Source organism: Melanotaenia boesemani, chromosome 18 (genome assembly GCF_017639745.1).
Source record: "Melanotaenia boesemani isolate fMelBoe1 chromosome 18, fMelBoe1.pri, whole genome shotgun sequence".
Classification (NCBI taxonomy): domain Eukaryota; kingdom Metazoa; phylum Chordata; class Actinopteri; order Atheriniformes; family Melanotaeniidae; genus Melanotaenia; species Melanotaenia boesemani.
In genome coordinates, this window is record NC_055699.1 from 10,678,408 (window position 1) to 10,698,253 (window position 19,846).

At 39.2% G+C, this 19,846-nt stretch overlaps 1 protein-coding gene across 2 annotated transcripts in view; it reads right to left on the bottom strand.

Moving 5' to 3' along the window:
• Positions 1 to 2,330: 2,330 nt before the first annotated feature.
• The window catches only part of ube3c (ubiquitin protein ligase E3C), a 29,002-nt gene continuing 11,486 nt past the window's right edge, over positions 2,331 to 19,846 (bottom strand). For both annotated transcript variants that reach the window (XM_041967528.1, XM_041967529.1), the window contains exons 12-24: positions 18,855 to 18,941; positions 18,569 to 18,726; positions 18,033 to 18,259; positions 14,709 to 14,813; positions 14,233 to 14,320; positions 11,978 to 12,075; positions 11,162 to 11,294; positions 9,591 to 9,838; positions 6,895 to 7,107; positions 5,443 to 5,631; positions 5,289 to 5,355; positions 5,052 to 5,182; positions 2,331 to 3,439 (exon numbers count right to left, since the gene is read on the bottom strand). In XM_041967528.1, the coding sequence (XP_041823462.1) occupies positions 3,269 to 3,439; positions 5,052 to 5,182; positions 5,289 to 5,355; positions 5,443 to 5,631; positions 6,895 to 7,107; positions 9,591 to 9,838; positions 11,162 to 11,294; positions 11,978 to 12,075; positions 14,233 to 14,320; positions 14,709 to 14,813; positions 18,033 to 18,259; positions 18,569 to 18,726; positions 18,855 to 18,941 (1,915 nt within the window). In that variant the 3' untranslated portion in view covers positions 2,331 to 3,268. The remainder of the gene's footprint in view (positions 3,440 to 5,051; positions 5,183 to 5,288; positions 5,356 to 5,442; positions 5,632 to 6,894; positions 7,108 to 9,590; positions 9,839 to 11,161; positions 11,295 to 11,977; positions 12,076 to 14,232; positions 14,321 to 14,708; positions 14,814 to 18,032; positions 18,260 to 18,568; positions 18,727 to 18,854; positions 18,942 to 19,846) is intronic.

A 19,846-nucleotide genomic window follows, 5' to 3' on the forward strand; every position in this document is an offset into this window, starting at 1 on the left:
AATGAAAGGCATTTAAAGTTATATTTTGACTCTATATTCCTTGCATTGACATGTGAAGTTAATATAACCTAAGCAGGTACAATCCATCAGAAAGACCTGATTTTTACGATGGACCTGTGAAAGCAGCACGTCATTGAGTGTCGACATCTGCGCAGTTTCACTGACCTGTCCTCACATCCAGTGTTGGATGGCGAAAGTCTGTCCTTACTCTGCAGATGTACAGTACACAGGAAGTATTGCATGATGTAACAGCTTTTTATAAATCAATTAATTTAGTTGATTTTTCATCCAATGTACGTAGCAGCAGCACAAATGGCTCCGTGCGCCCTCTATCGTGTGCTGACGAAAACATGCGAGCTGTACATAAGAAGCATTTTAAAAACAGTTAAAAATGTATTAATTAGGAATTAGACCTTTTTATTTCTGAAGCATATAGTAATAACATCAATCAACATTAAGACTGAGTGTTGCACATACAGACCCATTTGTCTTTTCCTGACACATTACCACTGGTTTCAATGTAAGCTACATGAGGTAAGCAATGATTTCTCTCTTCTCTTCTGAATAATAATAATAATTCCAATTTCTCTGTTTAAAAGTGGGTACCCCTATTTTCAGATAACAACTCACAAATCCATTCCCACAGGAACCTTAGCTGAGGAAATGAAAAGTGGTGAGCTGAACTCTTATTAACCCAAAAAGGGAGCAAGGAGTGTAGGTTATTACCGTTTTGAGAAGAATTGAGTCGGAAATCAGACTTGCATTGATTTTCAAAAGAGAGATGGAGGTCGTTTTTGCAGTTAGATCCAGTCAGAGCTCTTGCCAGCTAAAAAGAACCCAATGAAAATGAGATTGCTATTAATTACAATGGACATCATGGGCCGTCAGGATCTACTTAGGCTCACTCAGAAAGATGAATCACAGCTATAGACATGTACAGGTCAATAAATATCACGCTGTGAATGGTTATCTTTAAACTCATCGGCATTGATTTTTATGCCTTTATTTGATAATTAAAGTTATGCTGCAGAATGCATTTAACAAGAATGAGACAACTCATGAATAAAAAACTTGATTACAGATGAAATGCAGTGTGAAATGAAGTAAACAAGCAAATTTACAAACTCAGGACTAAAGGGTTGGCCCACTCTGTTCATGTCTAGACATGCAAAAAACTGCAAAAGGCAGCAAAGTCACGCTCTTCTAGTGTACTGCTAAACCACATCAAAACTACACGTATCCCTTCAATTCTATTTAAGCAAAAGGACTTAAAATAAAACATAAAGGAGAGTGCATTTCTTTGTTTTCAGTTGATCATTAGAGTTAATAAAAGGCTTCCAGATGATCATTAACACAGTGAGCTCTGGTTTACTCACTTTCATTCATTCATAGCTGGAGAAGGTAGGAAAAGGTATCCGACTGTATGTGACTTTTCCTGGATGATTTGCAATTTATAGGATTGTAAAAGCTTAAAAATGTCTTCATGCATCAGCAGTTGCCACCAGATGGCACCATCTTATCACAGAAAGGGAACTGATTGTACAACACTTGAGCCCATACCTGCAGTTATTGTCTTTGTTAGTTGAAAGCTGGTTAAAGTATGATAACCTAATCAGCTCCATGCAATCTATGCCAAACATTTAGTTTAATGCTAACTTTGCACACACTTGAGTATAATATTTTGGACAAGAGGCTCAAGTCCCCAATCACCCTCAAGTGCCTATTGACGTTTCCTTTTCCTGCAGCAAGACAAACAAGCCTAAAAGCTTCAATTAGCCCTTAAAAATCCTATGAGCAAGCTAAAGTTTATAATGCTCTGAAGATGATTCATAACATCCTGCATTAACGTTGTCAGTTACAATCCATCACAAGGTAATAGTCTTAAATAAATCTCATCGTAATTGAGATGAATCCCTCATTTCAATGACAAGCCTGGTTTTTAAGACCCAATTACCACTATGAGTTCTCTGGCCCAGCCAATGTGCGGGGTTCCGGCGCCGACACAAGAGAAGAGGCTGGTCGTTTTAGCAGAGGAGAGAGGATGGAGAGATGGACTCAGTCCAAAAAAGGGATGGATATCTTCCTGGGCTGCATACGAGGGAAGGTGGATTTATGACAAACGCACACAATCTTAATTTGTGCTCAACCCGATAATGCATCTCAAGGCCAGAATAGTTCTGCTCAGTGTTTCTTAACTGGATGTTTCTTTAATTATATGTCAGAGGCCGTAAAACTGAAGAGGAGATTTTCCCACAAAGCACTGTTTTATGTCTTGGTCATTACTGTAAATTACAAGAAACAAAAAAACTAGAAGACTAATGGAAGGAAAATGCAAAAGGGAAAGCAATTTTATTCATCTCCATACACTGTTTTCCTCACCCTGTTGATACACTGATCATTTGCAGGCCATTTCAGTATGACAGATTTTCATGTGCTGATCAGGTTAGAGATTGTTCACCTTAGAGGGCACATGTGGAAACATAAAACCTCTAAAGGACAGAGAAACAAATCTGTACAAATACCAAATACATGACTTATAGAAGGGTTGTAAACATATACATATTCACAAAAACCATCATCATATAATCCTTTCTGCATCTGAAGTCCAGCAAAATCCTTCTCTACTCTCCAGATGCTGTGTGCAGACTTACGGTATGGTTATTAGACATGAGAGTTATTACTAGTAAAGATAATATTTGGGAAATCACAAAAACTGGAGTTTCAATGACTTCTACATGAAAATGCATGATAGCAGTACACAAAAGCTCCTCCGCCTCAGCAGCCCTTGGCACACCACAAGGTGGCTTTAGAGTCCGAAAGTCCACCTTCTTTGCTGCTATATTGCCTTTTTCAAACAATGCCACTTAATCTTTGGTGAAAAACAAGTGTCCATTCATGTTGTGTTACTCAGAGAGGAGCTGCTACGGTTCTCTTGTTTTTTTTTTTGTTCAGAGCCAAATGCTTCCTGTAAAATCCAGCAGCATCACTGATCTTCAGAAGGGTTCTCACAAGCGATTAAACATTTAAATTACTTAAAATCAACTAAGTTAAAAAGGCTTCCTAGCCCACCATTTCAAGCCTGTACCCTTTTGCTCAGTCTCTGGGTAATTACTGCCTCACCCACTGCTTGGCACACGCACACATTGAAACACGATTAATCAGTCAATGCATCATTTCCTTTCCCTCATCTGTTTTTGAGTCTTTCACTCCAAAGCCACCTCTGTGGCAATGAGTCCATAGATGCAGAGACAGAGAGGCCTTTGTCTGCTCAGCTCAACTCGAACCCAGCAGAGGACTCGATGGCGTACAGCAGCTTGTTCCTCATCAGATGCTGGTCGCAGAACTCGGGGAGCTTGAGCAGGTTCATGCAGGTACTCGCGGTTGGCAAGCGGTCCAGATCAGAGCCGCCATTGTGAATACAGAAGGCCGGGTAAAGCTCCTGTTTGAAATTGTAAGGTGTTAGCAAGTAGCGGTAATCACAGAGACAAATGTGAACAAATGAAGTCATTTAAAGATGGATGAAAAATGAATCAACATGTGTCAGTAATGATCACAATTTCCAAACCAATCCCGATTAAGCCATAAATGTCAAATTCCACAAGGGGATAAATGTTAAAAGAGAGACATTAAGAGCTAAGCTAATCCAGCGAAAGTATAAATTTAGGAAATCAGCTTTGTGCTTGAAAGGTACTGAAGGGGAAACCGGCCCATAGTTTGACCCTTGGATGAGCTGCTGGAGAGATGGTCATTTCATGTTGTCTATCTGGCATTTTTTTAAATCAAGCCTACAGTTGATGAGCCCACCTCATCTGCTAGACTGTGACACTGAGCGTTTCCATCAAGAACAAGCTGCTCCGCCCCGATTTCACCCCACAATTTAACGTTAGTGTATACGACTCTGTGGCTATACTTACCCGATTAAATGGCTCTTCGGGGGCTCAGCCATTATGACCCCATTTTTCTGACAATTACCGTATTAAACTATCGTTGCTTATTGAGAAAGTGTCATTACCACAGCTATCATTTAGGGAAAAAAAAAAAGACCATTTCCATCATCTTTTTTAAATGGTTTCTCCTGACAGAACTATTTCTCCTCTAATGAATCCTGGGCCGTTTCACGACAGCTAATTAAGGCTTAGCTGGCTTGAGCTGTGAGCCAGGTCAGGGGCCGCTCCCCCACAAATTACCAGACCCAGAGAAGAGGCACAGAGGGAGGGGTGGCAAATCTGCACACTGGCCAAAGTCAAATTTATTAAATGAGAGAAGAGAGCGTTTAAACCCTGAGAAGAAGAACTGCAGAAGAGTTTAAGCATAGCATTGCTCACTCACAACAGCAGAGCAGCAATAAAATTTTCTTAACTAATGATAGTAACAAGAATACTTTCACAATCATAACATGATTACCACTTCTGATCAGTTAATGTGTGACATAAAAACACTTTAATGGCTCTAAGCAACACTTTTTGCTATTTCTCTCATCTCTAACTACTTAAGTGTCACACAAATCAAGTCAGTGAGAAAGTGAAATGGCTTGCAATTAGGAAACCATTTCAGAAATGGCTATAATGATTCAGCACTGTTAAAACAGTGCTTAGAAGTAGACTGATGCAGTTTCCTGGCATATTCATCTCATAAGAAATTGCTGTTTTCTGCCATGTGACACAAAAGGAAAAAAGGTGAAAAGTTCAAGCTCCTACAAAGTTCTGAATGGCAATATTTGTCCAGCCAAGGTCTCTAGCCAAGCCTACACATACATAGCTGCAGACAGGCTTCTTCAACAGAGGAAGGTCATGAACTAAAACTAACAGCAATGTGAAGATAAGACTGCAATTTTCTGCTTTGAAAGAAACTAATTTGAAAACTATCTTTTCAAGGGTTGTTATCAGTCTGAGTATTTTCATTACAAGTCTATAAGGATGAAACACTCCCTTCTGTTGCAGCTGGAAAACCAGCTGATAATAGCAGATACTCGTACTATGCAAAGTCTGCTAAGTAAGAGCTGAGGGAGAAAGACAACGTGAGGGGAAAGTTCAAGTCTGGTAACAGCTCACCTTGAAGCCAAGTAGCGGCGGACGGGAGCAGCTGGTTACAAACTTCAACAGCTTGCGCTTTTCTTCTTCTGTGAATCCTTCAACCACCTGCCAGAAGGTCTGGATGACAGGATGAGTGGCTGAATACCCACCTAAAGTAGATGATCGCAAAGAAAATTATATTATTTTATATGCACCTATACATATAGGATCTTCACTATATCATCAATAAACCTAAGCGACTTTAAAAGCAGCTACCTGAATAGTTTGTGAAGTTTTTTAGGTCATCAAGACATACTGGAACATGAGCCCCAGATATCAGCACCTAGAAGGATGCAGGAAGCACATTTTTAGCTTCTGTGAGAAACAAAAATGTTTTAAATCTTAATTTTACTTTACCAGTGCACAATACCTGGATCTCCTGCTGGTCGAACATACGCAGCCACTCAAGGTTGACCACGTTGGCCAGACCTTGTCTGAAGGCCAGGCAGTGAGGCCTGATCTGCTTGTTCAGCCTGTAGTCAGCCACCAAATGGATGTAAGCTATCCGGTTTGCTGTGGTCACAGGAATATCTTTGCCTCCTGGCTTCAGCTCAACCACCTGGATCAAAAAGATACGTGTTTATCTGCTTAAAATTGACACATAATACCAGTCGGGTAATTACATTGCTTACATGACTAACAAACAACATGAGTGGCTTGATTGTGCCAGATGCTTTTAATTTAATCACAGAAAGACAAAATGTTTCAACACATTTGATTCAAGATGAAAAACTCAGTTTGGTTATGTGCATTTATTGTTTTCTATCAAACATCTGGTCCACTATTATTTGGCCTGAGGTGACAGCCTTTAAAAACTGCAATATTGTACAATTTTGTGAGGCGAAAATTGTCAAATAGACCACAAAAACTGAGTTTCCATTTTAGTCAAATTCTACCCTTAACAGGATATTTGTCTAAAAATAATAGAAACAATTTAAAAAACACTACAGCAAGCATGACTCAGCACCTTTCTGACAGTCTTAACAAAAGCTGATCGATAAGCTTTACAAAGGTTTTCAGTGCAGCAATATTGAATATAGATTATAATATAATGTAAAGTGTTCCTCTTTTTCTGTTCATTCCCTGGGTGCTACGTACTCTGTTGCCTCACTGGCAGGTAACTATTTTCTACCTTTTTCTCCTTCACAGTGGATTGTGATTATGTGCTAATGTAAGAGAATTACTGCTGTTATCTTGCTTGCTTTGGCTATCTCTCACGGGGGCAAATGCAGGGCAGACTGCTCCCGGGTGTGTGCCTAATCTTTCACAAATTGTTTTCCCTATCGTGTTTGCGATGCCCTATTTGCAACCAGGAGGGCCACATTGTAACTCAGCCGTTTCAGGTGTTGTTTGAGAAGAGCTAATAAGACGCGTTAAGGCCCTGAGCAAACAGGGTTCCATGTAGAGTGCAGGTCTGGGCGCAGGTGACTCAGAGTGTTGTTGGAGGCTTGCCTCTGCAGCTTTGAGCTTTAGATTGGGGAGGTGGGAGGGGGTGCTTAAGAGCTGCTGGGTGCTTCTGTCAGGCGTGTTTTGAGATAATTTCTGGGGGAAAAAGCAGGTGGAACGGTCAACAGAACTGCTGTGTTCCCTTCACTGCAGCAGGGTTTAGAGCGACAGTGGCGACGTGCTTTATCTCTGCCAGAGCTGAAAAGTGGTGCATCAGGAGGGAAATGAATTATTAACGCCACAAAGAGAAACCAAACAGCAGGAAGGAAAGGCGGCTGATGGTGAGGTACTGAACAGGATAGAAACAGAGGTGGAAAATAAATACACAAGAATCATTTATCTGACTGAATCCCACCCTGTCACCAACTCCTGTTACCTGAGCTTCTCCCAAGTCGTTGTTCACCGCAGTAAAGTTGAGTCCCAGCTCTTCCACATCATCCTCGTAGCTCTTGAGAAAGAGAAGGTTGCGATACACTTCTGGGTCCAAAGAGGCCAGATGGTGGATGTCCACATCTGCACTGGTTCCCAGAAGTTTGGACAGGAAGAAACTGGCAAAGGGCAACTCTACCAGCATGTTTTCATACAGCGCCTATGAAGGAAAAAAAAAGAAAAAAATGTTATGCAGAGGACACTGCAGGATACTCGAGTGTAACAGTTTATTCTTATAAATCTTTAACTTAAACAGTCAGTTGATCAATAAAAGACTGTTCAGCACTTCATTGTCACTAAACAAAACACAGCTAAATGGATTGCAGCCTGCATCAAGCAGCAGGCATAGTATTAATGCGCATATATAAAAAAATCTGATTACAACATCCATAAATTTGACTCGTATCAAAGAATCCAGTTTAAAGACAGTAAATCTGATCACATCAGGGTGAGTAAGATCAAAACACAGGACACAATCTATATTAAAAACACCAGCTGCTTCTTCACTTGACTCAAACTTTATAAATGCCAATTCTCACCTTGACCTTAAATGCCATTAAGATCCACAGTCGGGCAGGTGACTCATAAAACCCAAAGCTAATGTACTGGATTAGTTCTAAAAAGAGCCCATTGGAGACATTAAAATATACAGGTCTTTATAAATGATAGCGCTAAAAACCCAGACCGCATCAGCTAAATGGATTATAAATCTAAAGGATTTCCATAATGCATGCATCTTAAACACACACAGATGCATAAATCACAGCTATTTTCTAAACACAGGTTAATTGCACAACTTCAAACATTGTCTATTTTTTATGCAAAATAATCCACTTAGTATTACTCTTGTGGCCAGCGCTCGTTTTAGACCATATGCGCCGCATGGCCCCTTGAAACCTATCAATAACACTTGTGCCGGGAAGAGGCAGCAATAAGTATATGGAAAAAACCTGTAGCCTTATTTTTTCAATGCCACTTACTTTATTTATGAGTGTTTATTGCCAGAAATTGTGCCAAAATGACTTGAGTTGGAAAGAATTAATTATTATAGCCCAGGCCTTTTAATATAAGTGAGTGCAGTGGCAACGCAATTAAAGGAAATCGCAGCACCATCAGGTGAAATAAATGCCAGCAGCATTACAGGTGCATTCTGTTGGGTGCCAAATAAATTCCTTAATTTACAACATTAAGAATCAATAAAATTATAATGCCTTTAAAACGCATCTCTATCAATCAGAGGTGCAACTTGTACACAACACCAGAGCAGATTCAGAGAGGAGAATATGCAGAAGGCTAATATAGAAGAAGGATGAAAGTTTCCTCAACTTTCTAGTTTATGAATTGAGAAGGCCACTGATATGACGCTAGCTTGTTTTTGCCAATGAGAATACTGTATATGCAGCGAACACTTACATCAAGATTAAAATAACATTTTAATCTTTAGGCCAAAGTCACAAAAGCAAAGTAACCTCTTCTCATGGTTTCCCATTTGCAGCCTAAATCCTTCAGCTTGTCAGCAGGGTAGGCAACTGAGGGAGAAGGATGATGACCAGCCTCTATTCTGATGTTCAATCCCATTTCAGTGAGTAGCCCAGACAAGCCACTCCTGCCTGTAATACATCACCTCCACAACAATGGCACGCCTCGGACATTAATTAACAATATTAATCTCCTGTGTCCTTTGAGCTGCAATGTGAACGGTGCAAACTGCAGCAGTGGTGATGCAATCACAATCCATATAAGCGGTTGCCTTTTATCCAGGCAATAACTGCACTAAACAAATATCAATACACCTCTCAAATGGCCACTCAAATGTCTATTTTTATGGAGAAAGAAGAACTTAAGGAAGGGTTAATTGAAAGTCAAATTCAAATTAATTTCCCTCAGCCTAATTGCCTGAACCATTAGTTATGATGAGTACAGTACTGTAGAAGAAGGAATGAGTAGATTGTAGCTTGTCGATTGACCATTTCTCACTTGCAAAGAATACAGAGGAAGAAGAGACACGGGAAGAGGAGTTACGACGCTTTGATAAGTGGATCCGACCATCTAGGACTGAGAAAGAGAGAAGAGCCCTTGAAGTTCCTGACTGTAAAACAGATCAAAATGCTATTACCACATGCTTTGAATGCTTATTTATGTCCTGTCTTTGTGGGCTTGCTGATTTAGTGCCAGCCAAATGCAACTGCTACACAAACAAGAGGTAGGAATCATTGGCTAATGGAAGTCCTAATTGAGAGGCGACTGCTTGTCATGAGGTAATTCTTCTCCACGGTTGCTATGATACCCCCCCTCCATGAGGAAGGCATCTTGATAAACAATCCCTTTCACATGCATTAAGGATGATTTAGAAACATTAGGTTCTAATAAATAGTGCCATCGTAGAAGGGAAAGGGGCAGACAAACAATGCCGTCAACAGATTACACACTGGGTTAATTAACAAAAGCTTGCACGAGTGCCAGATTCAAATTGCTGCCTCAACCCTAAAATGTTTTCCAGAAATTAAGATGCCAGAGCAAATACCAAAACATAATTTTAGATAGAGATTTTATACTTCATTATTATCTTTATATCTTACGTTTGATATTTATACAAAGGAATTTATCTTTATTCATTTATTAGGTTTCGCTTTGGAGGCTCACCTTTCCAAGGATCCTGCCAAGGAAGTAGTAGTGTCTTGTGAAAGAGTCTCCCACCAGCATCTCTGCCGCAGGGCTGGGATACAGCAAGCCTTCGTTGGTTGTCTTAAAGAAGCCCTGGTTGGGGTTAAAGCCTGACCTGAGGAGCTCATTGAGGAACTCACGAAAGATGCCACCACCATCAATGCCCGCCTCATCCAGACCGTGGGCGTTCAGCAGATGGACTCGAATCCTTTTCTTTAGGTCAGGTTCTAATATAAGGACACATGAATCCATGGATTTTACATACATTTTACAACAGCTTTTCATTCTGTATTTCATCTTTATTTCAGCATGGAACAGAAGACAAGATGACAGGTTATGTCTCTGGTTTATAATGGTTCTGAACCCATTTTCTTCCCTGAGCTGGGTAAAAGCACCTATAAACAGAGATTAATACCACATTTTAGCAACAAGCAGTATTTTTTCTTTTTATTTATCTATTAGCTCCAGGCTTCAATGTCACTGTGTTAAGAAAAAAATGTTTAGTCTTTAAGTAGAGATGTTTCTATTGTGATAGAATAGTTAACATTAAAGGGTTAGCAAAAATAGGTCACATTTCCTTTTAAACATACTCTGTTGTCCACTGTGCTAATAGCAAGGTGAAAGAAAAGTGAACATGTTCTACCTGATAATCTGAGTAAGCCACTTTACTGTGCTAAATACCCATTTTATTTTGTTTTTATCTGAGCAGTACAGTGGTTTTATTTAGATAAACTAGTTTGTGTTCAAACACAGCAAATCAAATAAAATGTAACCAAAAAACAGCAATTAAAGCATTTATCATTCACTCCTGTATTACTTTTAAAATTGCTGCTAACGTGGTTTGCACATCATCCACACACTTAAAGACAACCAATAAATTAATGATTATTCCTAAAAACTTGAGAACTGTCTGAAAAAAATAGAAGTCTTTTATTTAAATGTGTAGTTGTTTGTTTTTTCTCTTTATAAATGTATTTAGGAAGAAAGCACTTTGTTGACCTGCAGAATATTGAAATCAGTTCTATAGGAGGTCATCTTTGAAAATAATTAATGGACAATAATAAATCAAGGCAGCTATAACTTATAGACACATAAATGATATAGATCATGTCTTCAGCCCAGGCCTACGACTCTTTTTAATCAGATTGCCCCCACCAAAGGACCCTTTCAAATTCAAACACAAAGGAGGTGACTTAAAATAATTGATTCTGCTTTTATGTGATCCATTATAATAATCGGAACCACAATTATGCTTTACTGAAATTCAATATTCTACACAAGGAGAAAGTTAACCATCATCTTTAATGCAAACTGGAACCTTGATCCTCAATATTGAGATTTTATGAAACATTAGAGTTTCAACAACAGCATCAACATTTACTACACTCCGCTTTCTCTACTCTTGTGTTTACCATCTTGGAATAAATGTAGGAAATAACACCAGCTGCGACACCACCTTTTCCAGACAACATGAGGTAATGCGTGCCGGCTTCACGAGTTTAACACAACCAGTAACGCTTTTATTGAAATTGCCATGATGCACGTCGTACCGTTTTCTGGAGAGAGTTTATCGTAGGCGTCTTCGTAGATGTAGTTGCGTCTGATGGTGACATTGATGCCATCAGGGAATGGTCCATCCCCCTGCACCTCCCGTTTGTCAGCATAGATTAACCTCTGGAAGATCTGGAGGGCAGATGTAAACCCAGAGAGTCAGTAACAATCATTTCTGTTGTAAAGCATTTAACTCTGACTGGATTTTCTACTGAATGTATGTAAGCTGATATTGAATAGTTTTATTATTATTGGTTTTGTTTTGTTTTTCGTTTGTTTTTTATCCATTTACAGTAGGAAAAAAAGGGAAACTGGCTAAATTAAACTCACATTTTCAAAAGTAAGGCACTGTTTAGAAGTTATGGATAAAATAAAAGTACATTTCAGACAAAATAACAAAATAATAAACAGGGATGTGGTGAGTAAGCTGAAATCTTACGATTAATTTAAGTATGATAAGCTTTCACAACAGTTAAAACAAATAAAATATCAAATCAAAATGAAATAATTATAAAATCAAAAGCATGACAACCTACTTTTTTCTGCTATATAAAATTAAATAGTACATTTGATTAAAAAAAAAAAAAAAGACTGCAAATCATTCTATATTATGTGTCACACAGACTTATAATGACTGAAGTGTGTTGTTCTTACACCTCCAATTCTAAGTATTACGTGCATTTTAGCAAACATTTGTTAGAATGTAAACAAGACATGTACTATATTAAACTTTCACACCACCCTTGCAAAGCGTGGTCTTGAGAGGACACAGAAAACCCTGTGATGCAGTTATGGTTGGGACAGCAGCACAGTACCTTGACTCGCTCCTCAAAGGGAACAACAAAAGGGAGCTCTGTAAGGATGGCCAGATGTCTCTCTTCAGACACAGACAGCTGTGGTGGTTCTGAACCAACTGCAAAAAAAGCCACATAACACCTCAGCATGAGCCTGTTTGAGAGGAAAAGAAATTTGCATGTTTTCATCAAACGTCAAGAATCACCAAACACTGCTGTTCTGATAAAGACATAGAAAACAGCAAATTCCTTAAAATGCTCAAGTAATCTCTCAGCAATGTTTATGTCTAACTAGAAGTGTGTTTAATATAGTTTCCTCTGCAGAGATGCAGCCCTCTAATAGCAGTCCACATGTTTAATATTGCTGTGTATAGAACAATTCTGGGCTGCATCCTTGGACTGAGGGTGTGCACATGTTATCTAATGAAAGCAAAGAAGATGGCTGTGAGCACTTAAAGAAAGGAGAATGTTCAGAGAATATAAACCTAGCAGAGCTCTTAGATGCAAAGACTCTAATCAACCAGTTCAGACCAGAGTCCAGACTAAACATGGAGAAGCAGCATTTAGCTGCTATGCTGCAAACAAGTGCAACAAACTGCCAGAGGAGAGTAAATTTTCATCAAATGTAGACACTTTTAAATCTAGGTTAAAAACTTTTCTTTTCTCATGCGCCTATGCATGAAATCTGCACGGTAACTTTTTAACTTATTTTGCTTTTAATCATTTTAATGTATTTTATTATTTTATTGTGATTTTGCTAATTGTTACTTCTATTTATTACCTCTGAATGCTTTCTTTGCACCATCTGTAATGCTTTTAATCTTTTATGTAAAGCTCTTTGAATTGTCTTGTACATGAAACGTGCTATACAAATAAACTTGCCTTGCCTTACTTAATTTGTAAGAGTTAAACGTTCCTACATCAGCTGTCCTCTGCGTGTCACGCTAATCTAACATTATCATTCCTCACTGTTAAGTACTGTAATCAAGACTCGGTCCACTGTTTACAGACCCACCATTAAAGACATATCCGTCCTACAGCCTTTTAATAACACCCTTTTAAATAACTCATCTGTGAGATGGCCATCCACTTGCTGGGATTTATCCATTAAGCTGATGTTTGTTTTGTATTAAACTGAGGGTTCGGACCGTTTAGCCCACAAAGAAAATTGCCACAATAGCTAAACGGCTCTCCACCCTCCTCTGTTTGACTGCAGCTCAATTATTCTGCTCAATTAGTCAACCTGATCTGCATTTTCCCATCAGGTTTCCATCTTTGAGGAGAAATATGGCCTCGGAGTGGTCAATATGTGCCTCATTCATCAGCCTTGGGCCTGTCCATTTAAGGAAATGAGAAAAGCCCAGACAAACACATAGACCAGATGTGGCTGAGTTCATAAGGTACTTTTACACTAATTGAATTTATCCCGTACAGCCTCTGAGCGGCGTAAGGGAGATCATACACACATTGTTATCAGTTTGTTTTCACACCGTACTTCACAGTAATGTGGGGCTCAAGGTGAGCCTGATGAAGCCCTGCATGTGTTAGTTAGTGTGCTGGATGGGGGTGGAAGGGGAGTTTTTTAAGTCCATGCTAAATGCAATGAATAAATTATTTTGACATAAGCATTACACTATTCTAAATTTGCATCTATTGCCAAACACCAATGAAGCAGCTCAGAGGTGTACATGAAATACACGTCAGAACTTGTTGAACACACAAAAGTCTACTAGACAAATGCTGTTACAAGAGCAGGATAACCTTCAGTCACACTGAAGGATTAAACTTTTTTGTATACATATCAGAGCAATATAAATTACCAATACTCCATCATGACACAGTAAGCAGAAAGAAACGTAAACAAGTGCGCAGAAATGGCTGCACGGTGGTGTGGTGGTTAGCACCGCAGCCTCACAGCAAGAAAGTTGCTGGTCTGAGCCTCGGCTGGGGGGAGATTCAAACCGGAGGGATGGTAGCCTTTCTCTGTGGCGTTTGCATGTTCTTCCCATGTATGTGTGGGTTCCCTACAGGTTTCCTCCCACCGTCCAAAGACATGCATGTTAGGTTAATTGGTCACCCTATGATTGTTTGTCTCTTTCTGTGTTGGTCCTGCGATGGACTGGTGACCTGTCCAGGGTGTACCCTGCCTCTCACCTGCTAAAATGCTGGGTTAGGCTCCAGCTTCCCCGCGACCCGTAATGGAACAGATAATGAATGAATAATAATTAAATAATACATTAGTAAAATATTAAATAAAAAAAAAAAGATTACAATACCATCAAGTGTTGACTGAAGAGGCCCAATGCGACCCATCCTTCGAGTTCTCCACACATGTCTGGCTGAGGGAACGTATAACTGAGTGACCTAGAGAGAAAATAAGCAGGTTGATGAAAACTTGAAGGTCTTGACTTCTTTTTTTATATACTGGTAGGTAAGTTTTCCAGAGTTAAATTAGCTGTATGCTGTATTTCACTGTACTGCTGTAGTGCTTTTTTTTTTTTTCAATCTCTTTTCTTTTTGATTCATAATCCTGCAAAGCAATTATTAACACTTTTCTTCAAATTTTTCTTGTTCTTAAAAGAAAGGGAGCTGACATTATGCGGTACGTAATCTTATTTTTAATTAGAAAAAAAACAATTCATTTTGAAAGACTAAAACCACAGTTTCGTCCAAAGTCCCTAAAGACTGACATGACATGTACAAAAATAACATACAAGCTGCAAACTAAAAAGCTGTGCTGACAGTTAGGCACCTTGTCAGCTCGGATGTTGACCTCCTCAGAAAGCCAGTGACCTGCTGGACAGAAGGGTCGCCTGATGTCACGAGCTTTCACCATCTTCACCAAGTTAGTGATGACCTGGGTTGTAGATCAAACACATGGAGGCACACACACATCACATCAGCAGCTTTAACTCTGGCGGTTACACATAATTCACATGAACATGTCAAAATGACATTTAATTGTAGAAAATTAAATAATAATGACATCTTTTATTTTTTTTTTTTAATAATTCAAGTATTAAAAAAACAACTCAACCATCCACACCCCCATTCCTATTTTGCACTCTAACCTCTAGCTTTTAACCTTTAACTGAGTATTAATATGGAAATAAACAAGTGGCTTGACGCTGCTGTGAGCAAATATTATCATGGGGATCCGTTCACACCGAGAGCCAGCCCACTCATGACCACAAAGGCCGTCATTACTAGAAATCACAGAGATCAGGCCAGGCAGGGGTCCACACCAGAATGAACTTAAGTAAAACAAAACAAAAGAAAAAACAGAGAGCCACATAAACAGGGTGCTTTTTAAAAAATTAAATAATTAAATAATACGTAAGAAATTAATCTATAAAATGATGATAAAATAAGATAAAATAAAATAGACTTAAAATAAAAAAAAGGTCTTCAGCCTTGAGGTTCACTGGCTGTTTCACAGTTGAGGGCCGTAGTCAAAGAACCAGACCTCACCATTAGTTTTGGTTCTGACTTTGGGAACAACTACAAGGCCGGTACCAGAGGACATCAGTGTCCGCGAGGGTTCAAAATCTAAAAGGTAAGTATATGTAAAAAAAAAAAAGGTTGTTTACTCTTAACGGGGAAAAATAAAAAAAAAAAGCAATTTGAGAATTTAGCCATTAGTACAGAGTTTATGGGGAGTGTAAAAGAAAAACGACCTGTGCCGATGCCGACCCCCCCAATGCCCAGCCCTGTTAATTAGCAGCAAGGTCTGCTGACATCAGCCATTAGACAGAGGACGCAGAAGACTTGCATCTACAGCGCTGCAAGCACCAGAGAGGCCTGGCTTGCAGAAGGCTCAACATTTCAAAGACATTCGAGGTTGATAACTCAGGAATTCTCTGACTCTTCTAAAGGGTTAGCTTTCTTTTTCCTAAATGTTCTAATGCATTGTGCAAACAGAAAAAGACAAAATAAAAATTCAGATTTGACATACCACTAAACAAAAAAAAAAAAAAAAAAAAAAAACAGTACCTGCAACACAAATGAAGATGAAAAACCAACGCCTCCACTAGAATGTGAGTAAAATGTGAAAGGCTACGACTAATACCTTTGAGTAACAAGTTTCACTGACAAATATTTTACCTACCCTTCCCTCATCTAACCACATTAGGTTCCCCTGTAGCTATGGTAAGTTATAGTCAGACACCTTTGAATAATCGCATTTATGACATGGATGCGATATATGTGTCATAACAGTTACAGCCAATCCATTTACATATAATACTCCAGCTGGATTATTTCATTTGAAATTGCTTTCTCTCAGGCTTGTCATTTTCATAGAGCGACAATCAATCCTGGCCAATCACCAGAAGGTAACCAGAGTCCGCAATAATGGCAAGTGCAAAATGGTGTAAAAGGTGCATGGAAATGGGTTTGGAGGAGACCTACCCCCTGACTCTGGGAATGAATAAGCATTCCTTAATTAGCCCATCGGGTTAAGTGCAAACCTTAATGGGCCTTTCCCAAACTCCAGTGTGACATCGTTCTCCAAACATGGCCAAGAAGAAAGTTCCATTAGCAATATTAATACAAGCTTAGTTGATCATTTTCATTCAATTAACTTCTTTCAATTAAATAGATAACTCGACAATGGAGGTGATAAAAGATGGGGAGGGACGGCTGATGACACGAACCAAACATTAGCGTGTTAGGGGTCAGCGGCATTAAACTGACTGTAAATCCCACAGTTCAATTTGGGAAATGCATTTCTCCTGCTCCCTTATTCTTTAATGGGTTGTTTTAGCTGACAAGAGGCCTTTGAGCAGATCTTTTATGAAAATCTCCAATGTGTTCTTCATGTATTTGTCACCTTTCACAAAAGCCAGTGTTCACTTTTAAATCCTTCCAACAGCCAAGAACAAAGTAACTTAAATACACTTTCCTTGAGAGAGGAAAGAAGACGAGAAGGAGGGGAGATAAAAAGGAAAATATGGAATGAAAAGGGAATTAAGTTAACGCTGTTTTCCACCTCATTTCCTCTGAGTAAACAACCAACGGTCATTCTCCATGGTGCTCCATCTTGTCTTTGCCTGCTTGTACATATATATAGCTGACTTCCACTAACATAGATAATCATTAAACTACTCTGCCTCAATGCACAGAGAAGGTAGACAACAATTAGAGCTAATGCTAATGTGTCTTAGATCATGGCTAACACCCTTTTGTATCAATGGAAATTAAAAATGTCTCTTTGATATATGATGCTGGCATTGCATGAAAAATATTTTGTATATTCTTTCACAATTTCACACTTAACTTGGAGCTACTGCACAAACATTTCATTTGGTTATTTGTTTTTAAATCCTTCTGATATGCAAACAGTTGGGATTGTTCTTATCGATAATACCTGCAAGACCATTATCAATATTCAGAAAGAAATTTTCAGTTTTGCAACGTGTCAATTCTTCCCATATTTAAACAACACTTCAAATAACTGTCACATGATGATGTTTGAGAAGAGCTGCCTTGTGATTTAGTCATAAACACATTTGGAAGCTGAAGTTTTGGTAAAAATGTTTCCATGAAATGAGGTCAATAAAGACGGGGTTTTTGAGTCCATTTTGACATCTAATGACTTAAAATTTAGGCTTTCAAATTATATAATTTTCAGACGAGCAGTTCCATTGAGTTTTGTATGAGGGGGGTACACATACATGTACAAAATCAGGAGGCAAGGGGACTTATAAACTAAACCAACATGAAGACTGACAAGAAGCCCCCTGCTGGGTCTGCACCTGTGGGTGCAAAAGGGGACAGTAGAGCCTACATTTTACAGTAGACTGTACAGAAGAAAATGTAAATTTAACAACATGTGCTTTTCATTTTTCAGTAATGTCAAACGGAGATGGTTTCATGTGAGTCAGTTGGCCTTCAATTGTTTTCACTTGAGCTATTCAGCAGACTGTAATTTTCAAAATGTAGAAAGCAATAATCTGGCATAAGCAGAAGAAGAAAAATGTGAGTGCATTACAGGCAGAAGGATTAAAAAACAAAATAAAACAATAACTAATAAAGCTACATGTTGAAATGTGCTGGCATCAGTATAGTATCCCACCTTGAAGAGCTGCACCCAGCGCTTCTGCTCAGCTTGGATGCGCTGCTGGACCTCAGTGTTAGTCTTCACGCCAACACTACGGAAGGCAGCCATGTACTCTTCTCTGTGCTCCGTTTTGGTCTCAGGGTAGGCAAGCTTGATGATTCCCAGGCATGCATCCCTCAAACAGCGAGACAAAGTCACCAGCTCTGACAGTGTGAAGGGCATCATGGACGACTGCACCTGACCTGTTGAGAAGGAGAATGTGTTCACCGTCTTTTAACAGATGTTGATCTTTACAGTTAAATGGTGGTGAGACTGTGACTGCTGAAAATAATTAACCCTAATACATTTTGCAATGAGGAGCATAAGAAGATGATAGATGTTACAACAAGCTGCACGAGAGTGTGCATCTTGACCAGATATATAGAAAGTCTTGCAAACCCTATATGTTTATTAGCTAAACAAAGTTCATTGAGAAGAAATCCCAATTTTTTTTTAGGTAATCTATCCAATGGCAGTAAACATTATGTTAAACAGATGGATATTTTCACTACCTTCCATTTCGTGGCCAAAAAATTCACTATCATGCACAGAGATAAGCGAGTGGCTGAACAGAGAGCTGAAAAGATAGAAGAGGGGAATGATGCGGTTCGAGTCCTCAAATGACAACGGAGACCCTCGTGAGATCAGCTGTAGCAGCGGCACCATGGAACTATGGAGGCAAATAGAAATGTATAAACCAAAAATAAGGCACATTTTGCAGAAATATAATGGATACAAACAGGAAAACATATAACAGTGCACATAAAGAAAGAGACAATCTGTATTAAAGTAGCTCACCCTGTGATCATTTTTGTTGTCATGGATGTTATCAGGTGCCAAAGATGCCTCAAGAAGCGTGCATTGAAGGCTAAACTGTACAGAAGCCTGCAGACAACAACGAAACACAGAAACACATAAACCTGGAACATTTGCAGTGATTAAATATAAAGCTTTCTTTAACAATCATCACCATTATCAAGAATCAAGATGACAAGTGTTCAAACTTTTTCAAACACACAATCAGTGTGAGGAGCAATAAAATTACTCTCCGCCAAACTGTCTGCAGTGCTGACATTGTTAGCATTGCTCTGTACACCCGAGGACGTGAAGAAAACGAAGGGAAAAATAAATGACATTGTTAACTAACATTTTCTTCATAGAATTTTCTCGGCCTTTTTCTCCTTTTATACTTCACAAGGGCCAAAAGGAGATTAAATGAGCCATTAAGCTTTATTTAGGCGAGGCATCTTCCATTAGTAAACTAGTTGCTGGCGAGGGTGCCCAGCTCAGGTCATAAACAGCCCTCTGGCTTCCTGCTGGAGCCCCATTTAACTTAATGGCCAGTAGAGCAAGACAATGGGGGGCAGAGGAGGAGGGGAAGCTTGGTCCTTGCTGTGACCCCTGAGCGCTAGCATGCTTCCACATTCACAGTGAATTACATGATAACACTGAGAAGAGCCCACATACCTTCCTATAGTTGCTCTGCACTCAACGGGCTGTAGCACAGAGGTGTGAAGGTGCTCTTTGTTCAAGTGTGTGTGTTTATGTATACTCTTAAACTGCATGGCTTTTCACACCAAGGGTAAGTACAGGTGACAATAATGTAGTAAGTAAGCTAAAAAGCAAAATAAAGTGCCCCTGCATATAATAGGCTCTTGTCTAGGAGTGACAGTGGTGACAGCTATAAGGATGTCTGCCTTTAACAGGGCAGCATCACGTGTTCAGATTAGATGATGGGAGCAAAGTTTAACAGAGAAAAAGACATGAAAACGAAACGGAAGAAAGATTAA